The sequence below is a fragment of the Artemia sp. Qi Xiang Cuo genome, chromosome 14, assembly GCF_049724085.1.
Source record: "Artemia sp. Qi Xiang Cuo chromosome 14, ASM4972408v1, whole genome shotgun sequence".
Classification (NCBI taxonomy): domain Eukaryota; kingdom Metazoa; phylum Arthropoda; class Branchiopoda; order Anostraca; family Artemiidae; genus Artemia; species Artemia sp. Qi Xiang Cuo.
Window position 1 is genome coordinate 42,637,788 of NC_142807.1, and position 24,763 is coordinate 42,662,550.

The 24,763-nt window shown below is 36.4% G+C and overlaps 1 protein-coding gene across 1 annotated transcript in view; it reads left to right on the forward strand.

The window, feature by feature from the left end:
• Syn (synapsin) overlaps positions 1–24,763 on the forward strand; it is a 186,546-nt gene that overhangs the window by 120,605 nt on the left and 41,178 nt on the right. Inside the window, exon 12 of the mRNA XM_089100068.1 lies at positions 17,763–18,027. Coding sequence (XP_088956194.1) covers positions 17,763–18,027 — 265 coding nt within the window. The remainder of the gene's footprint in view (positions 1–17,762; positions 18,028–24,763) is intronic.

Consider the following 24,763-nt stretch of genomic DNA (forward strand, 5'->3'; position numbering starts at 1 on the left):
ATCGATAAAAAAAAAAAAAAAAAAAAAAAAAAAAAAAAAATGGGTACCGTGTACGTTCAAGTAGGAACGGCCTTCATAGATGTAGATGCTATTTAGTTTAACACGTTTTGAGATGCGCACGTTTTAGAAAGTATAGGCCATACTTATTTCCCCCGAAGAATTACCACCCCGAGAAATAAGCCGTCAAAGATGTTTTTGATGCTTTGATGTTGAAAAGAAAAAATGTCATGAAAAAATGTTAAAATGTGGTAATAATTAGTCCAAGTTTAATATTTTGTGGGGGTGTTTGTACCCCTGCCCTCAACCCAATTACGCCCGCATCGAACTGTTCGTGGTAATAAACGATAAGTATTGTCAATAAAAACTGAAATTCTAAAAAACGAATATTTAATAAACAACTTAGGTATCAAAAGAATTTCCTCAAATGTTGATTCCATATAAGGAAAATTCGTTAAGTTTAAAGATCCCAATTAGAAGCTACTTGCACAAGAAGGTTTGCCTTTTAAATTATTTTTTATTGGTTATTGTTTCAATTTTGAGTAGCCAAATGGGTATTAAAAATATTTTAGTAGTTTATTTGCGTATTTTTAAAGAAGGATTAGAATGGCGTGCCTAAAGACATTGTAAGGGCACAGCATTCTACTCCTCCTAGGTTTGTTATGAGGTTGAGGGAAGGTTGGGAGGATGGAGGATGATGTAAATTTGTTTGAGAACAAGGTTTTATGGAAAACATTTGTGTATTATTAATGTATTTCTACGGTGAAAGGGGTGCCCTATGGCAGAAGGGCACCCTGCAAAACCGGGAATGGTATTTTTTTTGTGATTTTGAATTTTTTGTAGTATACCTTGTCTTCGTCAATTATGTTTGACTACCCAAATCCAAAATTCGAAAAAAAAAATGTTGTTTTCAAATTAGTGTAGGTGGCATTAAAGTTTGAAATTAAGTGAAAAAGATTATTATGTCACCGAGAGGAGAGGAGGTGGGGTTTAAAAGAAAGAAAAAAAAAAGAAGGTTTGCCTAACTACAAAAAGGGAGATACCCCCCAAACGGGGTAGGATAGTGAAAATTATATCATCGAGCTCAACACGTTTTAGAAACCTAAAACGGAAGTTTCAAGACGACAGAAGTTTAACGTTTCTCTTAACGCCCTTTTTAAGTTAGGAAAGAGATCAAACCGGAGCGATAGTAGTAAGTAAATAGTAGTAAGTAGCAATTTCCGCCAATTTGTGCGGCAAAAATCAAGTTCACCCAGCTTGGGTTGGAATTCTATCTAGTGAAAGTCCTGAAATTCAGCTAGGCTCCCAGTTTCAGAGGCCATACTGCCCAGAGGCACGTTCATCCCTAAACATATACACTCTAAACAACACAACGATTATTATACAACGTGTACGCTGTACTACCAACTGCTATACAGTTTTATAGCTGTACTTCAGCTATTACAGGAATGAACAATAATTTTTGTCGGGGGAGTGGTGTCTGAAGTCTTGAAGTACATTCTTGGGATCACAATTTTGGTGAGAGGTTCTTTAAATTAAAAGGGCCGGTGTCCCTTTCTTCGTTTTATCTGGAAGTATAAGTAAACGAAACAACATGGATGTTCTAGGTGTGACAGCTCCTGTCTTATTGCAGAAATATTATATTTTAAATTAAATAAAAGATCACATTCATTTGCTTCATCCTTCAGGAGTAACAGTTATAGATTGAACCCCCTCCATCCCCTGACAAATAAATAAAGACTGACCTGAAAAATTATATTTGGTATTACAGATCTCCTCCTTCCCCCCAATAACTGTTTTAAGGGGTATACTTTTTTATGGATGACTGTTCAGAATTAGTGTTATGCAAAAATTCAATTTTACTGTGGAGAGCGAAGATTCAAGAGGCAAAGCTGGCATAACCCTTCTTAAGGGTTTTATAAAAATGATGTCATTTCACCTGTTGATAGATAGTATATGATGGACGGATGGTTACAAAGGACAGATGGTTATGATGGACAGAACCTAAGTTAATTTTTTTTTTTTTTTTCAAATAGAGCAAGTTAAAACTTAAAAAGAACTTGAGCTATCCTACATATATGGGGTGCTGCAAGTCTTCCCCCATAAGTAAACTTTAGCATGAACAGCCGGTTGTTTAGGGGAGTAGCTGGTTCCCTTTTATGTAGAATTATTTCTATTTTTTTTTATTTTAACATCGCTCTTTACTCTCATTTGAAAAACTTGTTTTCTTAATTTATTCTTGAGTGATATGGCAATTGCCTGCGAAAGAGAGCTCCATGCTTGACCCTTAGGAATGCTCAATCTCATATAGTACATACTAATAGATAAATCACCAGCTCAAAACTATTTACACTTTTTAGCCAGTCAAAGATTTTCGAATAAAAATTTACCAAATACAATTTACGCATCCCTTTTGAAATCTAGTAAGTTTTATTTTCCTTTTGATGGCAGGTTGATGCGTTTAGCATGAAAAATCCATTAAACTAGCTGTCACTATAGTTAACAAAAAAATAAATAATTACTCAGAGCTAAGTTTTATTGCCTTTTTTATCGTTTAGTATTAAAACATGGGCTTTTGAGTTCCCAATTTTGTAATTTATCTTCAGCCTTTGTTCCTGGTACTCACCGTATTTTGTCGTAAATGTTTAGACGCAGGTATTTGATATAATCTAGTGACCAATAGTAAAAACTTTGTGAACATGTGTGTGTGCAATTTGTATATATGCGTACTGACATAACGTCGGAGGTGTTTGGCCTATGGACCTTCAATCCCTTCCTCTGCATTATGGATGAATATGTGTTTAGTTCTTCTTTATCTATCTTAGCTGTGTTATTTCATTATATATATATATATATATATATATATATATATATATATATATATATATATATATATATATATATATATATATATATATATATATATATATATATATATATATATATATATATATATATATAAGCAATCATTTCTGTTCGTTTTAAGTTTTAATGTCGCTCCTTACTTTCAGTTTAAAAAAAAATTAATTTAATTTCTGAATGTTGTACAACTAATGGAGGTTTGAGTTTGGCTCACCGTTAGCCTACATGAAAAATTAAAACAAAATTTGCATATTAATTTTGACAGATTTATTCCGTATATGAAGGGTTGCCCCCTCCTCAATACTCTGCTCTTTACGCTAAAGCTGTTAGCACTTTTATAAAAGCTTCCTATTCTAATTAAACAGCCCCCGTGTTTCAGTAGACGCTTTTAAAAAATTGGGACGAACAATCAAACTGTAGCGTACAGAGCATGGTATTGAGGAGGGGGCAGTCCTTCATATATGAAATAATTTCTGTTCATTTTTCAAATAATACCGGTAAATCCGACTCACCCTCTATGAAATCTACCCCTCGCCCTCACGGAAAACACCTCCATGGAAAATTTCATCCAACGTAAAGTACACCCTCCCCCGTCAAAATACCTCCAGACAGTTCTATCCTCGCTGAGAATCCCCCTCCCTTCAAAATTGGCGATAAATTTTTCTGGCGATTCTGCCAGAAAAATTCTCCTTGGCATTCTTTGATTTGAATAAGACTTTAATCTCTAATCGGTTTGTCCATCACTCCAGTAGCCTACTGCCCCCTTCCGTGGAAATTATTTCACGGAAATCAAAACACGCGGAAAAGAGACAATGGGTAATTCCCCCGGAACATCTCCACATGAAAAATTTGGCAAAGAGAATGTAAAACAATTAAAAGGAATTTCGTAAAGGAATCTTTCCAAATCCCCCAGTGTAACACTTCCCCTGGAATATTCTCCCCCCCCCCCAAAAAAAATGTCTGTATGCGTCCCAATAAAAAATTCTATGCGTAAACAATGAGCAAATTTCATAACTTACAGGACTCGCCCCAGGGAGTGTAGGGAGTCATTTGACTCCTAAGTACAAAATTGTTTCATTTTTGAACCAAATTGAACAAAATTGCTATTTCAAAATTTTGATCAGATAGCTTCGTGAAAAATGGGCGTGGGAGGGGGCCAAATCTTTTTGGTCACTTAAAAAGTGCCCAATAAATTTTAATTTCTGTTCGAATCCACCCTCTCCGGATGTTCTAGGACCATTGTTTTGTTACAATCACCCCTGGACAAAAAAAAAACAAAAAACAAACAAACAAATAAACACGAATCCGTGATCTGCCTTCTGGCGAAAATAGCAAAATTCCACATTTCTGCAGAAAGGAGCCTGCAACTTCTACAGTGGGGTTCTCTGGCACGCTGACTCTGATGTTTGTGATTTTTATTCCTGTCATTTTAGGGGGTGTTTCTCCCCAATTTCAAAAATTAGGCAAATATTCTCAGGCTCATAACGTTTGATTGATAACACTAAACTTGATGAATCTTATATATTTGGAATTAACATAATAAGCTGATTCTTTTTATGTATTTGCTGATATTAAGAATCTGTTTTTCAGAGTTTCGTTTACTGTAGAGCCGAGTCGCTCCTTACTTACGGTTCGTTACTACAAACTGTTTGATTAAACAGCTCGTGGTAACTGTAGCAACCGAATCTCTAAAAAACGGATTTTTTATATCAATGGATACATCAAAAGAATCGGCTCATTACGCTGATTCCAAATATATAGCATTTATTAAGTTTAGTTCACTCACTCAAGTTAACGCTAGGTAAAATTCGAGAACACACCAGTTTTCTCGTTAGTTTCTTCGTTACTTTAGAAATAAATTTGGGCTAAAGATTTGCCTATTAGGGGGGGGGGGTAGAGTAGAGCGCGTCTGCATACAAAATGTGTCTAGTACAATTATTCTGCCTATTCCTGATTCAGCAGTGTTTCAAAATATAATTTTCACTTCCTTGGAAATTTATTAGAAGACCAGATAATGCCTAAGACTATATATTTATATTTTCTTTTTTTCTGAATTGGCATTATTTTGCTGTAAGACCAATGGTATTAGATAAGAATTGGGGGTATTGAGAAGTGAATATGTTAAGAAAACAATTCTTACTTTATAATATGTAAAAAAAAAATGTTTTTAACACATTTTGAAAGCACTTCTTCTACACCTTACCCCGCCTCCTTTGTGTAGAAATTTATAGCCTAACTTATATATTTCTGGTGTGTTTTTCTGTTCCTTGATTTTATCACCATTGATTCAATTTAAGTGAAAACAAGTGTGGAAACACAGTGAAAATAGGAGTGACGCATGACAAAATGCATGGGACATTAGGGGGCTTGGGGTAAAGTATATTAAAAGCTAAAGCTTTTCCCCAAAAATTTATTTAATTAGTCTAAAGCTTAAAGCTTTTTCTCCAAAGTTTATTTAGTTGGTCTAACCTTGACCAATTTTCAACTATATTATGATGCCAGCTTCAGAAAATTAACCAAGTCATGTTGGAATATTTTAAAAGCAGTTTATGTAATTAAACAAGCAGCGTATGATGAAAAATATATAGCATAATAGAATATCGACTGTGAAAAAGTCCTTGACTGTAAAAAAAAGGAAGAACAACAATCAAAGGCACATAGAAAATTGGAAAATTCAAGAACAAAAATTTAATTTGCACTATCAGCATACCTGAATATTACTTTATTTATTACTTCTTGGTGAACTAGTTTTGCCATACGGCCTTCAAAAATCGTGTACACTATTTTGTGTCTCATGGATTCCCGGTTCCCGGCATTATTTGAAAAACAAACAGAAGTGTAATTTAAAAAAAAAGTGTTTTAACTGAAAATAAGGAGCGGCATTAAACCTTAAAACAAGCAGAAATTATTCCGTATGTTAAAGGGGCTACCCCCTCCTCGACACCTTACTCTTTAAACTACAGTTTTTTTTATCATATGCTGCGCAATAGCACTACCTAAGTAAAGAGCGATGTGGGCGCAATGTATCATTTTTTTTTCTGTAGACCAGGGCACTTCGTATAGAAGGAGTTGTCGTAGAAACTTTGGAAGGGGCTCATTCGATTGGAAATTGAAAGGGCTAGTGCCCTTTTTAATAGTCGGAAGTGATAAACCTCGGAGGAGGCTCATTTGATTGGTAATCAGAAGTTTTAATGCACTTTTTAAGAGTCAAAAGGATTAGAGTGCAACCAGCCACCCCCCTCACCTATTCCCATCATTTCCCCAAACACATCCAATCAAAATTTTGAGATAGTAATTTTGTTCAGCATAGTTGAAATGTTCAGTAATTGTGTCTTAGAGGATGATAACTCCGCCACAGCCCTCAGGGTAAAGGCTGTAAGTTATGTCCGGGGGGCATATGCGGTTTTATGGAAAGGGTGGTAGTATAAATATTGGAGAGGGCTCCTTGGACTGAAAATCAGAAGGACAGGTGGGGTTTTTAAGAGTCAAAGTGATTGGAGGGCAATTAGCCCCCTTCCTCCCCCTCACGTACTCCCATCCCTAAATGCATCTTATAGAAGGTTTGAGATGACCATTTTATTCAAAATAGTCTCAAGGTCATATAGAGAGGGTCATATAGATTGCACCAAGTTGTTTTGGTACTTACAGATATAATTTATGAGAGAATGAAGCTTTTATCTCAGGATTAAAATCATCCGGCCAGAAAAGATGAGGGTTTTTTTTATGAGGAATGTAGGAAGAAAAGGGAAGAGGTTATTAAGGTTTTCAGGCTACTTAAAGCCACAGACCCATTGGACCAGGACACGAATTTGCACAGGTTAGCTGAATATAGGAAACTAAGGTCAGATTATAATAGGGTTAAAATAGTTAAAAAGAGAGAGAGACTTAAGAAAATTAATGAGGAAATTAAGAGAGCTTATAGTGTGAATAATTCAAGAGAGTTTTGGTCGGTTGTTAAATTTTCAATCCAGGGCACGGGAGTAAGAGGTGACGTCCCAGCAGTTGAGACGTAGCCAGATTATTTTGAGAACACAGAGTCAGAATATGTTAGGGTGAATGAGTCGAATGGTTCAGAGGTTAGAGAGCCAGGTCTAGGGACGGCAACATATCCTTTTTGGCAGAATGATTATGATTTAATTAGGCATGTATTCAAACAAGAAATTTGGGATCAGTTGAAAATGATGAATGGAAATTCTTGTCCACGAACAAATGGTATATCTACGAAAGATCTGAAGTTAGGGAGGTTAAATCTAATACCCAAGTTGGCTGAAATTTTCTCGTTCGTAATAGGAAAAGCTTGTTGGATTCGCTCGAGGAACACTCCTGTAGCAGTGCCTCCTTTTAAAAAAGGTAATAGGAAGTTACATGAAAACTTCAGGTCTATCTTTATGGGGAATGTGGTAAGTAAATCGTTTTGTAAGGTTCTGGAATTTAGGCTAAGAGACTGGTTAGATAAGGAGGAAGTACTTAGCCCGATACGAGCGGGATTGAGATCGATATTCAGCACTGTTGACCATATTTTTACCTTGGATGTATTGAGAAGGAAATACGCTAAAGGAAAAACTGGTCGGCTATTCGTAGCCCTTTTAGACCTGAAAAGTGCTTTTGATTCGGTAAATAGGAGGTTATTAATTGAAAGTCTGTTAGAAATAGGCTTGCCGTCTTGCTTTGTAGCAGTAATAGCAGATATGTATCGGAGGGTGAAATTTTCTGTGAAGGTTATGGGAAATTTTTCTAGGCTGGTCACGTCTCATGTGGGTGTAAAACAAGGATGTACATTATCTCCTAAGCTCTTCTCCTTGTTTGTTAATGATTTAGATAGGTTTATGAAAAATAATGGAGCCCCTTATTTATCTTCGGATTGGCTTAGGCTATCATGCAAGCTATTCGCGGATGATATAGCTCTAGTGGCGGATAGCAGAGAAAACCTTCAGAAGCAATTAGATATAAAAAAAATTATTTAGAAAAGAAGGAGTTAGAGTTGAACGCTAAGAAATCAGTAGTATTAGTATTTAGGAGTAAAGGAGATGTTGATTCAGAGGTTCATTTTAATTTTGGAGGAAAGGTTTTAGAGGTTAAAGATGATATTGTTTATTTGGGTGTTAAGTTTAGTGCGTCAAGGGGAATGGCCAGACTTGTGGAAGATTGTAATTTAAGGGTTAATAGGCTAATAAATATGCTTTTGAGAAGTAATTTAAATCTGCTAGCTGATATGAGGATCAAGAAAAAAGTTTTTCAGACAAAAGTAGCTTCTAGTCTACATTGTGGCTTTGAGGTGTTGGCCTTTGCTAAAGGAACTAAACTTAAAATAGTTCAGCTAAGATATTTTAAGAGAATTCTAAGCTTGAAGGATTTATTAATTTCAGTGATACGGAAAGCAGATTTGGTTCTTTTTTTTAAGGTGTGTTAGATTGGTTAGAATGGTAAAATTCTGGGAGAAGATAATTAGACTACCTAGAGTTTGGCTTCTTAAGGCAGCTTATTTGGAGAGCTTGAAGGACGGTAGACGTGATTCATGGTCAAATCAGGTCAAGCAAATACTGGACCTCTGTGGACTGTCGGAGATGTGGAATGAAGGAAAAGGCCCTATGGATGAAACCGTGTCAGCATGGAAAGAAGTCTAGCGAACCCTAAAGGACCAAGAAATCCAAGAGTGGGAAGCTCATAAGGACCAATCTATGTCTTTGAGGCTTTACTCCCAAGGCAAAGACGGTTGGGGGGAGGAGGTTTGTTTTAAATTTGGGATGAATAGAGAGAAATTGAAGAATTTGTTGTTTGTAAGAGGGTACAGATTGAATTTAGGTGAGAGAAGGAAATTTTTGGGAAAGTTTAGGCTGGCGGCTGGCCCTTATTTCTGCCCAATGTGTGGATTGGTGAATGAAAACTTATTTCATTTTGTATCCGAGTGTGAAGAGCTGTCTGAGTTGCGGAATGAATGTTTCAGACGAGTGTTTGGGAGCCAATGCTGGTTAATAGAGCGGATGGCTGAGAGGAATGCATGTGCTATTAAACAGTTGCGTAAGTTTCTTCGTTTAGGGATTAAATATAGGGAATCATGTTTGAGGAGATAGCCTGATACTATTTTTATGATTTGAATCTTATTATATGGTGTTTGTTGGTTAAAAGTCGAACCTTGCTGTGTTTCTTTTTTGTCGTTTTGTTGTTCTTTTTTCTTTTTTCCTTTTTTGATTTTTACTATCTAAAGTTGTATTTTGTTCCTGAGTGTTGGTTTATGGATTGTATTATGTGTTGCTATGGCCCACAGGCTTTTTGCAATAAATCTTATCCATAACAAGAGCTTTGGGGTTGAAACAACACCTCAGAACCTGGGGGTAAGGGTTGTAAGTTATGTCCCGGGAGTATACAAGTTGTTTTGGTTGTATAAACTTTAGAAGAAGCTCTTTTAATTGGAAATAGAAAGTTCTAGTTCCCTTTTAAGAGTCAAAATTTTTTAGGGTGTTTAGCCCCCCCCTCATTCAGAAACCCTCCTTTCCCCTAACGCATCTGATCAAAATTGTGACCTAGCCATCTTGTTCAAAATAGTCCAAAGGACATATAACAATGCCTCCAGGTTTGACACAACCCTCCAGATCCCCAGGACAAAGGTTTTAAGTTACACCCTGGGGGCATATAAGGCTTTTATGGAAAAGATGGTCATATAAACTTTGGATGGGGTATTTGATTGGAAATTAGAAGGTATAGTGCCCTTTTTTATAGGCAGCGTAATAGCGCTGCCTTTTTTTGGTTTTTCGTTTTTTTAGACCAGGGCACTTTGTATAGAAGCAGTTGTTGTAGAAACTTCGAAAGCGGTTTCTTTCGATTGGAAATTTTAAAAGGCTAGTGCCAATTTTAATAGTCGAAAGTGATTGGAGGGCATCCAGGCCCCTCATGCTAATCATTTCCCCAAACACATCCAATCAAAATTTTGAGATAACCATTTTGTTCGGCGTAGGTGAAAGGTCCTGAAATTATGTCTTAGAGGATGACATACCCCCCACAGCCCTCAGGGCAAGGGTTGTAAGTTATTTCCTGAGGGCATATAAGGTTTTATAGAAAGGGTGGTCGTTTAAACTTCGGAGGGGGCTCATTGGGTTGGTAATCAGAAGCTCTAGTGCCTTTGTTAGGAGTCAAAGTGATAGGAGGGCAGCTACCCCCCGTACCCATCATTTCCCCAAATACATCCAATCAAAATTGTTAGATAGCCAATTTGTTCACCATTATTGAAACCTCCAGTAATTATGTCTTTGAAAATTACCCCCTCCCCTCCAGAGCCCTCAGTGGAAGGGTTGTAAGTTATGCCCCGGGGCACATGAGGTTTTTATGGGAAGGGTGTTCGCATAAACTTAAGAGGGGGTTCATTGGATTGGAATTTGAGGTCTATTGCCCTCTATAATAGTCGAAAGTGATTGGGCAGCTACCCCCCCCCCCACGCCCATCATTTCCCCAAATACGCCCAATAAAAATTTTGAGATAGACAATTTATTCAGCGTAGTTGAAAGGTCCAATAATCATGTATTTGAAGATTAACCCCTCCACCCCAGAGCCCACTGGGCAAGAATTCTAAGCTATGCCCCGGGGGCATATAAGGGTTTTATGGAAAGGGTGGTCATATAATCTTCAAAGGGGGCTCATTGGATTGGAAATTGAAAAGTCTAGTCCCCTTTTTAATAGTTGAAAGTGATTGGAGGGCAAAAGCCCCCCCTCCCCCTCACCCGTAATTTCCCCAAACACATTCAATAACAATTTTGAGATAGCCATCTTATTCAGCATATTTGAAAGGTCTAGTAATAATTTATTCGGGGATGCCAAACCCCCCAAAGCCCTCAGGGAATAATGTTCAAATGGAAAGGGCGGTGGTATAAACTTCGGAGGAGAAATTCTAGCGCCTCTTTTAAGAGTCAAAATGATCGGAAGGCAACTAGCCCCTCCCCCTTACGGTCCATTTTCCTCAAATGCATCCGATGGAAGTTTTGTAATAGCCGTGTGTTCAAAAACAGTCTAAACATCACATAACAAGGCCTTTGGGGTTTACACACCCCCAGAGTCTGAGGGCAAGTGTTGTAAGTTATGCCCCGGGGGCATGGAAGCTTTTTATGAAAGGGGTGCTTGTGTGAACTTTAGAGGAAGCTCATTTGATTGGAAAGGTATAGTTATAGTTTAGTTGCCTTTTAAGAGTCAAAATTGATGGGAGGTAAACTAGACCCCCCTCCCCTTCCCTGACACCTCTTTTCCCGAAACGCATCCAATCGAAATTGTGAGATAGTCATTTTGTTCACAATAGTCCAAAGAGCATATAACAATGTCTTCAGGCTGGAAACAATCCTCCAGAGCCCAGGGGCAAGGGTCGTAAGTTATTCCCCGGGCATATAAGGGTTTTATGGAATGGATGGTCGCATAAACTTCTGATCAGATGGGGCTTAATTGATTGGAAGTCGGAAGGTCTAGTGCCTTTTTTAAGTGTCACAAGTTAATGGGGGATAACCAGCCCCCTCACCAAGCCCATCTTTCGCCAAAACACATCTGATCAAAATTTTAACAGAGCTATTTTGCTCAGGTTCAGTAATCAGGTTCAGTATTGTTGAAAGGTTCAGTAATTATGTCCTTGGAGATGTCGACCTCCCTACAATCCCCAGAGCAAGGGCTGTAAGTTAAGCAATTCGTTCATTGTTTACATATACTCTGTTATCGAGAAAGGAATGCATATTCGAACTTTACTTTCAAAAATGACAAAGGGCATTCGGTGAGCCTTTCAGAGAATGTTGAGGAGAGTGCTGAACTGAATCAAAATACGGTATGTGTTATTGGATTGTCAAAAGGTCGTAACTCAGTGATGACTGAATATATTAATTTCAAACTTTCAGGAAATGATAAGGGAGATGGTCAAAAAGGCAATATTTGCATGCTACTACTACAACTACCATTACTGCTACTACAACCACCCTAATCTATTTACAATAAATTAGAGAAATTTGGACTAAATCAAAAGACGTTATATGCATGGACAGTGCCAAAAGAGCGTATCTCAAGAATTCTCAAGTAGTATCTCAAGAATTTTCATTTAAGAAAATTTAAAATATTTTCAATATGTATTCAAATATATATATATGTATATATATATATATATATATATATATATATATATATATATATATATATATATATATATATATATATATATATATATGTATATATATATAATTGTATAATTGATAGTATAAATTTGAATAAATACAATTTAAATGAAAAATTTTAAATATATTTTAAATTGTGTTTATATTTATATATAAACCTCTTTTCCACACCACCTAAGATTTAGAGATCAAGGCGTGTTTTTTTTTATAGTGGTATCGCCATTAGCCGCTAATCCTCTGCTTGATTTTCATTAATTGTATTTATTCAAATTTAATGTATGTATATTTTGAAACAGTATTGGATATGTCCCATTAAGCCTAGTTCAGAGTCCGTGGTTTACATTTAAGTTAATTTACATGAATTGTAATATTTTTTTTTTTTTTTTTACTCTTTTCCCCACCATTGAAGAGGTAGAGATCCACGTATGGTTTTGTAGAGATTTTGCCAGTTTCTTTTACTCGTTAATATTACTCAAATATTACCTGTAAATATTGCAAGAAGGTAAGAAACTAGTAGCCAACTTGCTAGTTGTCTACAGTAGCCACTAATCCTCTGCTTCATTTTTATCAGTTGTATTTATTCAAATTTAATATATATATATATATATATATATATATATATATATATATATATATATATATATATATATATATATATATATATATATATATATATATATATATATATATATATATATATATATATATATATATATATATATATATATATACATTAAAAAAATATTGGGTACCATCCGCTAAGTTTACATCAGAGCCCAAGTTTTCCTATATGAAGCAACTTTAAGGGGCAGGTTTATTTTTTAATTTAATTTAAAGAACACGTTATAGTCAGTTTAACTAAACTAAAACGTTCCAGTGTTCAAACTTTTTTAGATATATTAAATGGCGGATCCATAATATAGAGCCGAATGTTTTGAACCTTATAGTAGTAAGAGTTTTGAATATGTATTAAAAGTTCTGTTCACCAAAAACGTATTGGGTGGCATCCACAAAGCATACATCAAAACCCCATTTAGCAGTTCCCCATTTACCATGTGTTCTCCAAACCCATCCAATCAAAATTCTGAGATAGCCATTTTGTTAAGCATATTTGAAGTGTCCAGTAATTATGTTTTTGGGCATGACACCCCCCCTCCCACAAGATCCTCAGGGTAAGGGCTATAGATAAGCTATACTAATTGCCCATTGTTAACATTTAAGATTTTCCTGGAAAGGGAGGTCATAAAAACTTTGAAGAAGGCTCATTCCGTGCAAAGTTGTAAATTCTAGCTCACTTTTTAAAAGTCCAGATGACTGGAAGGCAACCAGCCCCCCCCCCCCCGCCTTTCCCCATATTTCTCTGACCAAAATTTGGAGATAGCCATATATGAGTATAAAATTCGGTTGTGGCTCATTCAATTGGAATTCAGAAGTCGTAGTGTCCTTTTTAAAAGTCAAAAGTGACAGAAGGGCAACTAGTCTCCCCCACATCTTCTTTTCCCCACATGTATTTGATAGAAATTTTGAGATAGCTAGTTTTTTCAAAATAGTCTAAACAGCGTATAACAAGGCATTTGGGGTTGAAACAACCCCGCAGAACCTGGGGAGAGGGTTGTAAGTTATGCCCCGAAAGAATGTTAGGTTTTTATAACAGGCTCGGTCGCATAAACTTTAGAGGAAGTTCATTTTATTGAGAATTGAAAGTTCTTGCTCCCTTTTAAGAGTCAAAAGTGATAGAGGTCAACAAACCCCCCTCCCCTCCCCTGACACCCTCTCTTACCCAAACGTGTATAATCGAAATTGTGAGATAGCCTTTTTGTTAAAAATAGTCCAAAAAAAATATAACGAAGACTCCAGGCCTGACACAACCCACAAAAGCCCTGCGGTAAGGGGTGTAGGCTATGCCGTGGGGGCATACAATGTTTTTATGGATTAGGTGGTTTTTAAAGGGCTCATTTAATTGAAAATTTAGAATTTATAGTGCTCTATTTAAGAATCAAAAGTAAATTAAGGGCAACCAGCTCCCCTCTCCCTCCCCCACGCCCGTAATTTTCTAAAACAAATATCCAATCCAAATTTTCAGACATTTATTTTCTTCAGCATTGTTAAAAGTTCCAGTAATTATGCTTTTTGAGATGTCAACCCCCCTCATAGCCCCCAGGGCAAGGGCTGTAAGTTAGGCAATTCGTTCGCTGCTTACGTATAGTATATATTATTATTATTAAGAATAAAAAGAGTTTTGTGGCAAGCAGCCCTCCTCTGAAGCCCATTCATTTTCCAAACACATCCAGTCAAAATTTTGGGACAGCCATTTTGTTCAGAATTGTAGAACGGTTCAGCAACTGTGTCTCTATGGATGTTGGGTATGTCAAGCCCCGCAATTATGCAGTCGGTCCATTATTCTTTAAAACTAAATGTTGCTTTAAAACTAAACCAAAAGGCACTGTGTTTATGGTTGTCAAGAAGAAACCTCAGCAATATATCGAGAACGACTGGGGGCATTAAGCTGAAACTTTTGTGGCTACTGCTATTACTACTATATAATTTAAGTTAATCAAAAGAGTGTAAGTGTATCCAGGTTGTCTAAGAGCATAGAATTTTTGGGGGATGACATTATGTTTTATTTTTCAGGTCTACCTGAGGAGGTATAAAATCAAAGTAAACAATGCAATTTGTGTCAGGAATAAAAATTGTTGAAAAAGTTTCTCCGACATACGAATAGCAAGCGAAAGTATGGAATCTTATAGAAAAAAAGAAAATATATAGTTGCCAATAAGAAACCTCGGCAATATATTAAGAACGACCAGGGCTATTAAGTTGAAACTATCGGGGCTACTACAATTGCTACTTCTGCTCTTACAATTTAAATGAATCAAATGGGTGCAAGTGTATCCAGGTTGTCAAAGAGCACACATAGAATTTTTTCGGAATTACATTAAGCATTATTTTTCAGGTCAACTTGAGGAGGTATAAAATTAAATTAAACAATACTATTTGTATCAGGATCAAAAATTGTTTTAAAAGTTTCTCCAACATACAAATAGCAAACCAAACTATAGATTCTTACAGAAAAAAAAGATATAAAATGTTGATTTTTTTCCCATAGTAAAGACTATGTCAATAAAAAGTGAGCACAAATTAATCTAAAAAACTTTTTCCTCAAAACAATTTTTACAAAGAAAAGTAAAGAGCTCAATTAAGCCAAAAATGAGCAGAAATAAAGTCAAATAATATTCCAAGCGTAAAACTGCCAAAAATCACCATTAGCAAATAAATGAAACTCAAAACGACCACTTTTCCTCAAAAGAATTTTTTCAAAGAAAAGTAAAGAGCTCCATTAAGCCAAAAATGAGCAGAAATAAATTCAAATAATCTTCCAAGCGTAAAACTGCCACAAAACATCATTAGCAAATAAATGAAACTCAAAACGAACAGAAATTACAATAAATGACCGAGTCAAACTCAAAACGAGCAAAAATTAATATGAGTAGGGCTGAAAAACCCCAAGACTTCTCAAGACCAGAACATAATTTGCAGTTTACTGAAAACAAAATACATTTTAAATATTTTCACTTTTTTATATTAAGAAATCAAAAATTATTAAAACATAAGCAACAAATGTATGTATATGTATATTAAACTGACAATCCACGGTCATTTGTTTTTTTGTTTTTTTTTGCTTTTTTTTGTTTTTTTCTTCAGTATATTCCAAATTTTGTTCTGGTCTTGAGAAGGCATAGGGTTTTTAACAGTATTATCCCCGTCCTGGGGGTAAGGGTGTGCACCCTCCTCCTAGCATCTCCTTGGAAAAATTGAAAAAAAAAATGCCTAGGAGGTATGATATTCAGAATTTGTCAAACGTACCTCAACTTAAATTTTTTTAGGAATCTACGGAGTTATTCCTCAGCAAATGTGCCGGAAATACTGCTGAGAAAATTTTCCAGAATTTGGCTTAGGTAATCTGCTGAAACTTGGCAAAGCGGGAAGTACTGCAGCAACTGTGACCCGTGGGCCAAATTTGCTGCACAAGTGATTGTGCAGCGGAAATTAATATGAGAACCAATACAAGTAACAATGCCACTTGTGTAGGTGCTCACATGGAACTCAAGTGACTGAACGAGACTATTCCAACCATCACTATTAACAGCACATGTTTACTCTTTGTTAAAATTAACCCCTGCTAATAAGAAAATTTATTAGTCGATTTTACTACTATTCATAATTGTTACAGAAACAACGTCAATTAGATAATAAATAGAAATTAAATTTAACACAATCTTTATATGAAAAGTAAAGAGGGGGCTTAAGACGAATTGAAAATTCACTTGTATATTGTGTCTAACTTAAAACAAGAAATTTTGTTATCAAACAATTCGTGGTAACAAACTGTAAGTAAGGAGTGACCCGGCTCAATAGTAACCGAAACTCTAAAAAACGAAACTTTGATACCAATAGATACATCAAAAGAATCTGATTTTTATGCTGATTTCAAATATATAAATTTCATTGAGTTTAGTCTTACCTATAAAAAGTTACGAGATTTGCCTTATTTTCGAAAAAAGGGAGAAACACTCCCAAAAGTCATAGAATCTTAAGGAAATCTCACTATCAGATTCAGCGCATCAGGAAACCCTATTGTAGTGGTTTTAAGCTCCTATCTGCAAAAATGTGGAATTTTGTATTTTTCGCCATAAGAAAGATCTCGGAGCGTGTTTATTATTTTTTTTTTTTAGGGGGGATCGTATCGATCCAGTGGTCCTAAAATATCACAAAGGGGCTCATTCAAATGGAAATTGACAGTTCTAGTGCTCTTTTTAGGTGACCAAAAAAGTTGCAGGGCAACTAGGCCCCCTCCCGCGTTCATTTTCATCTCAAAGTCACCCGATCAAAATCTTTAGATAGCCATTTTGTTCAGCATAGTCGAAAATCTAATAATTATGTCTTTGAAGATGACTTAATTCCCCACAGCCCCCGGGGGAAGGGCTGCAAGTTATGAACTTTGCCCATTGTTTACATATCGTATTGGGAAGTATACAGACGTTTTCAAGAGGGATTTTTTCTAGTGGGGGGGGGGGGGGTTCGGGGACGGGGATTACGTGGAAGGATCTTTCCATGTAGGGTTTTTTCATGGGGGAAGGCACATTTATATGAAGGGGGCGCCGGATTTCCAAACATTATTTAAAAAACGATCTGAAATTAAATAAAAAAACAAGTTTCTTCGACTGAAAGTAAAGAGCAACATTAAATCTTAAAACGAACAGAAATATTGCATATATGAGGGGGTCGTCCCCTAGTCAATACCTCGTTCTTTACGCTAAAGTTTTTTTAGTACTTTCAAAAGAGCTATCTATTCTAACTAAACGGCCTTTGTGATTCAAGGGTCATTCTAAAGAGTTGGAACAAAATTCAAACTTAAGCGTAAAGAGCGAGGTACTGACTAGGGGGCGAATCCCTTCATATACGTAATAATATCTGTTCGTCTTAAGTTTTGATTGCCCCTTACTTTCAGTTGAAAAAACCTGTTTTTTTTATTTAATGTGTGAAGAAACTAGACCTTTGATACCAAAAAACTTCATTGACTCCTTGACTTCGAGAAGATAGAAAAGACACAAAACAATGGAGACGAATCTTTTACATAGCAAAGCAGTCTTAATGGGCTTATGTCTAAATGGAAAGTTTGAATAATTAGATATTTCACGTTTGTTTATTGCGGCATTTCTTGGCCAAAATTAAATAGCACGTGATTTCATTAGTTTGCTCATATTTTTTTAGGCGGCGCTCTATATCCGGTCACTGGAAAACAAATGTCGGCTCAGCTATGCTTGAACAAGTTCCCATGACGGAGCGCTACAAATCCTGGCTCGACGCCGCTGCTGATGCACTGGGAAATCTTGACTTGTGTGAAATGGAGGTTCTTCTAGGGCGAGATGGGAAGGAATCAATTATTGAGGTAAATGACTGCGCTTTCACTTTGCTTGGTGAAAGTCAAGAAGAAGACAGGAGACTCATTGCTGAGCTTGTTCTCCTTAAAATGCAGGTTGGTTAAATTTTCTGTATTCTCCTATTCTTAAACTCATTTCTAACTTTATGCACCAGCCACAGGATATTGCGTAATAGAATATATAGTAAGTATAGGCACAAGGTTCAGTTTGGACGACCAAAGGCTCGAGCCTGCTATTTGTGAGGGAAGAGTTTTATGAAAGTTCTCTACTGCATGGGAGTTTTTTATTTTCGTGAAAGACCCAAAAGCTCTGGGGATGTGACAGAAAGCCAACGAAGCCGCCTTTTTCCTAGCTAAAGAGCAAAAAAGGTCTCGTAAACGTTGGCCTTCGGCCCTTGCATAGAAAAGAGTTGCCTTTGTCGGCTTTATCTATCCTATTTATCGGCTTTATCTATCATCTTAAATAGCGAAGCCGCCTTTTTCCTAGCTAAAAAGCAAAAAAGGTCTCGTAAACGTTGGCCTTCGGCCCTCGCATAGAAAAGAGTTGCCTTTGTCGGCTTTATCTATCCTCTTTTAGCTCTTTCAAGCCTTCAGCTCTTGTTTTGCTCGCTACAGTGGGTAGTTTGGACCTTCGACTCTTGTAAATATACCCTAACACTTGCTCAACTCGCTGCAGTCGGAAGATTGGGCCTTCAGCCCTTGCAGGCTTGTTATAAAATTATCACATTTCCAGTTGCATATATATATATATATATATATATATATATATATATATATATATATATATATATATATGTTTGTGTATATATATACGTATTTTTAATATTAATTATTAACAAAAAACATAACATAAACACATCCCCTCCAAATGCCTCAGCATGATATGGAGGAGGGATAACCAAACAAATCCAAATAAAAATTGATCATGATTAATCTCAAAAGTAGTTTAAAAAAAAAAAAAAACATCAACATTATTTACCCTGCTACCACTAACGTAACACTCAACATTCAACTCCTTACTTAAAACACCTAAATCAAAGTGAAAAATTAAATTTGATGATTAAATACCAATTTAATCTTGAACTATGCATCCTATTAAATTCATCAATACTTGGGTGTTACTAGTTTTTTTGTGTGTGTAGCCCTTATTTAGTAACTTGGTTCCAAAATTATCCTGCATAAATTCTCATGTTTCTAACTTGAATAGTTTAGCTACAAATTCAGCGGAAAGAAAGACTAGTTAACTTACTAGTTAAATAGTTTGCCAAGTCAATATTCCTGTCAACATAGACGCTAACCTTATAAGTGAAAAGAAGTCAATTCGTCACTTATGCAATTTAGGCAACCAACAAGAAATTACTAACTTAGGCTATGCAACTAAAAATTATTTTTTTTTCATAGAAATACTGAGCAACATACGGCCGGCGTATATTCAACGGAAAGAAAGACATCGGTTAAAATAATAGTTATTCGAATATCAAGGCTTGTCGCCTGTCAAAGTGATTCCTTTGTACTGCCCTCTTTCAAAATGCCACTTTAAATAGGGCGTGCTGATCAGAGCAGGCTTTTCTCTAGATTTTGTTTTCACATTTTCCTTAACTAGCAAACATACGGGCACTTGATTCTGAGTATATAGATAGACTAGCAAGAGTTTTACTTCGCTGATAGACTTCGATAGGTTGCACTGGCCTTTTTTCTAGTAAAATGCCCTCTTTTCAAGGGTTTGTTGCTTTCGCGTCGAATTTCCATTTTTTTAATTTTTTTTTTGTATTATTTTGATTTTTCTAGTCTCCATCTATTCTCGTGGTTAAGTAATTAGAATGCATGAGCTTTCATGTTTCTAATTAGTCGGGAACAGAAAGATAGCTATCGTTTTAACATCTACAGGACTTATTTGTTTAACTAATACAAAAGAAAAGAGAGGTTTTGGACGTTGTGAAATATCTTCATAACAGGAACTGTAGTAAAAAAATCAATTAAAGAACATATGTTTGAAAACTCTGCCAAGTAAGTGTGTACGTGTTTTTCTCTGCAAAGCCCCCGCTGTGTTGCCTTTTGGGTTAACGTGCCTTTTAGCATACGCAGAGGAGTCCAGCTAGGTAGAATGTTATATGCTTAAGAGGCCCTCCCTATGTAGACTAGTTTACCAAGTTGAAATTCCTGTCAACATAGTCGCTAAGCTTATAAGTGAAACGAAGAAATGTTGTCACTATCTCTACGCAACCTTCAAGAAATTACAAATTTACGCAACTAAGAAGTTTTTTACAGAAAAAATTATGAGCAGAAATAATGGTCCTCTGGCCCACCAACCTATTAATATAGTTTTAGTCTATGACTTTTCAATCTCGACAGTATTAAGCTAATACCTCGTTATCTATGGTAAGGGGTTTATTTTGATACATACTTCTGTCAAAAGTAATAACATATGGTGGCGAACAATAGCATAAGCAATGAAATAACATAAGCAATTAGACCTAACATAAGCAATAATAAGGTGGCGAGGTTTACATTTTGACAAGGTATTGTTTATATAAGATCCTACTGACGCAAACTTGTCCCTTCGTTGACCATAACCACTGGAATAGCAAATCTTTGAATTTAACGTAAAATATGGAAATGATGTGAGGTTTTTTGACACTAGTTGACTTTCAAGGTGATCGTATAGACATGAAATTCACGATCCCGATTTTGATGTCGCGAAGCTTTTAGCTTTATGGTTTGGGCTGAACCAAAATATTTTGTGTCGTGGCAGACCGGGAACAAAGTTTTTTGCCTGTTTTCAGACGGAACGCTTTGTTTTCCAAGTTTTTTCTTTGTTAATTTGGATCTCCCTTCCCCTGACCCAAATATAAGTTTCAATCTCCACAGCAAAACTTTTTGGTCGTTTTTAGTGCCCTATTTTTGGGCAAGCCAATGTTTTTGGAAACAAACATTTTTTTTGCCTTCTTAATCTCTCCTCCAGACACAAAATTTCGAGTCTCTTTGTCATTCCTTTCCTCTAACACGTTTTGCAAAAATTGAATCAATTCCCAAGTTGTTCCCGAGATATTACAGATATGCTGTTTTGCTAGTCTGGGTCGATCTACCTTGCTACTTCACTGTAAAAAAAAAAAAAAATACGGGGACTCATGGCTCTAAAACTTTCAGGCATATTGGAGAAAAAATTCCCCCCCCCCCCCCCCACAAACACAAAATTTGGACTTCCATATCCCACCTCAAAACTCCCTAAAAGTTTCAAAGCAATCCCCTAAGCCGTTCGTAAAACATTATAAATACACTATTTAGTATAATCTGGGTTCACTGGCACCTCGCGACTTCACCTTGCGTGTATTCTAAGTCCCAGAGGGCATTCACAGTGTAAAAGGTCTAGAAGAATCGGAGGCAAATAATTTTAGCACTTTCCCTCTGACTCCTCCCTTCCAGCAAAAATTTTGAAGTTCTCTGGCTCTCTCCAGCACTAACTGAAAATTTGAACTCGGTCCCGCAACCAATCCCCGAGATATTGCTGACACGATATTTTGATAACCTGGGCACGCGAAGTATCTTTAAATTCCCTGGGTAATATAACATAAAAAGATTTAGGTGAGTTGGAGACCAAAGATTTCCAACCCTTTCTTCCTCTCTGAATCTGTGATAGCACAATGGGTTGATGCTTGGGATTACTGGGCCCAGGGTTCGATCCCCGCTACGGCAAGTTTGGGCAACAGGCTTGTTCCTGTAAAGGGACCGATAAACTGAAACGTCGAATCGGCGCCTTACAAGCAAGCAATGACTCTAGAGGATATTTATCCTTTTTATCCCCCGACCTCTGACCACCCACACCCTAGTCACTTGGCCCTCCAATATCCTCTAAAAGTCTCAACTCGACCCCCAAGGTGTTATCTCTCCCCTCGCTCTCTTTCTTTCTATCAAAATGTTTATCTTGACAGGTGAAATTGCCCTTAAAAATCACCAGTCAGTTGGTAAAATAGCTACCTTTCTCTAGACCAGCGGTCGCCAACCTTTAGACGTTCATGGACCACTAAATGTAACATTTTTTCTCTGTGTTTGCTGTCAGCTGTGAATAATGACAGCAAACTGAATCGTTTTTCCCGCTGAATCATTTTTATACAATCATAAAAAGGACTTATCCCAGATTTGCCTCTCAATTATTCGGACTATCTGTCTTGGCTTTTTCTACAATTAGCCATGTCTTGATGCCTACTGCAAAATACTTGATTTTAATTCTACAGGTTATCTACTGTGTCATGTCCATTGTACTGCTTTTCTACGTTCTTCGTGCCCTTGGTAAGTAAAACTTGCTTGTAATATGCAAGGTTTGATTAATTCTTCTCCTGTTTTATGTGGCGTTTTATTCTGTGTAATTCAGAGTGCTATCAAGTAGGAAGCCATTAATAGGGACTTAGCTTCAGCAACCATATTTTTTAAAGCACCTATTTGCTTGTTCATACTAGACCCCGGCACCGCGCCGGCGGATCGACCGAACGCCGCCGACGAGAGGCCCGGTCGAACGCCGCCGAAGTGTCTTAACGCCACCGGCGCGCCGCAGGCACGCAGCCGGCAGAGGTGGCAGCGTTCGGTCGACTTTAAATTATTTTTACGGCAATTCTTTATTGCGTCAACTGTAAAGTCGGAGCTTTTCCTTCTCTTGTGGTTTAGTATTTCGATTTTCCTGATTAGAAATCAAGCAGAGCTTTCGCTCTCTCCGAGTTTTTGGGTATTTCCCCAAAAATTTATGCATCACCCTGAAAAAAAATTTGGTTCCCCGAATCCCCGAAAATCACGCAATCACGGTGCCACTCCTAGTGATTTATCACCAGTGACTTTCCCTGCCAAATATTACTTTGTATACCGTAATTCTTCACTGCTCTCTTGTTCATTAATTTTCCTCTCTTTTGTTACTTTGCATAAAAGCAGACAGATGCAATATGTTATTGCAAGCATTGCAAAATAAGTACTTCTTCATATTTTTATAAAAAAAAGTATTCTCCTTATGATATTAGTTTAAATCATTCTAAATGCAGCTTCCCAAGTACTATTTCTTACGTCATTCACAGTCATGAATTTTATTTTCCAGTTGAATAGAATTATAGAATGCATTCACTACTATACAGCTTCAGCCTTTTGTTGGATTTTGAAATTGACAGCCGACAGATTGTTTCTACAGCTGAATTGTAAGTTTGCAGATTTTTTTTACTGTTTTTAGATAAGATTTTCTTAATGTTTAATCCTCAATCATTGAACACCTGATAGAAAATACATTCTTTTTTCTGGAGCATTTTTACCCCCCCCCCCAAAAAAAAAAAAAAAAACGGCCTACGGTTGAGCTATAGCTATAGACTAAGCTATGTACAAGGTTGGGGAATTAAAGATTGAACCGGAAGTTACCCCTAAAATATGATTCATAAATAAATTGTAAATTATTGCCTATAGGGGAGGGGGATAGGGGGCTATCATTTTTAAATGATAATACCTTATTTTTTATATATTGAAAGCAGGGATGCCAAAAAGATAAATTTTTTTTTCATTTAAAGTGGAGACAGAAGAAAATGATATCAAATTCCCTGGGAAACCATTGTAATATTTTGATAGACCCAGGCCCCCCCATTAGGACTTGTTCATTGTGTTGGGTATTTTGCGATTTCTCATAGGCTACTGACCTTATTTGGCTTATGTGTGTGCTCCCTTTTAATTCGATTCTTTGGATCTTATGGAATGCCATTGCGAATCTATCACTCAGTTTTCCAATAATTTGAGGTATATGTGAATAATTTCGACATTTTTGTTGTTGTCTTTGTAGCCCTTTACTCATACCCTCAATTTTTTTCAAAGAACACTAAGCTGGTTAACGTTATTTTGCGTGTTTGTTTGAACCATATAGTGACCTTGTTAATTATTCAGTAAATTATTTTTCTAATGAAAGCTGATACGGTATCCTATCAAGGTGGTATCCAGAGGGGGGGGGTAGGGAGGTATTATATTTAAATGATAATAGCTCGAAATTTTATTTATTGAAAGCGGGGATCCCAAAAAGTTAATTTTTTTTTAATTTAAAGAAGAGACGGCATCCTATCAAGGTGGTATCCAGAGGGGGGGGGGGGGTATTGAGCTATCATATTTAAATGATAATACCTTGATTTTTTTTAAAGCAGAGGTTCCAATAAGTTAATTATTTTTTTTATTTAAAGCAGAGACGGTATCCTATCAATATGGTATCCAGAAGGGGGGCATAGGGAGTTATTATATTTAAGTGATAGTACCTTGATTTTTTTTTTTTTATTGAAAACAGGGATGCCAAAAAGTTGAAAAGTTGACAAAATTAACAGGATTTTCGTGAGTTATACTTGATACAGCACTTGCATGGTTTTATCGTCCAAAGGGAAAGGGACATATGCGTCCAATCCGTTTTTTTCTATTGATGAAACGAGTTTACTTTGAAAACATTTATTCATATGTACCAGGTAGATTCACACAAAAACGAATTGGTGTGACGAAAGCGATATCGACATCCCCACCTAACGTTGCGCTCGAGTAACAATGGCGCCCTTGGTCCAGTGCCCAAGTCAAACAGTTCGTGGTAACGAACTGTAAGTAAGGAGCGACCCGGCTCAATGGTAACCGAAACTCTAAAAAACGGAATTTTGATACCAGTAGATACATCAAAAGAATCAGATTTTAATGCTGATTTCAAATATATAAGTTTCATCAAGTTTAATCCTACCCATCAAAAGTTACGCGCCTGAGAATATTTGGCTGAATTTCGAGAAAAGGGGGAAAGACCCCCTAAAAGCTATATAACCTAAATGAAAATCACACCATCATGTTCAACGTA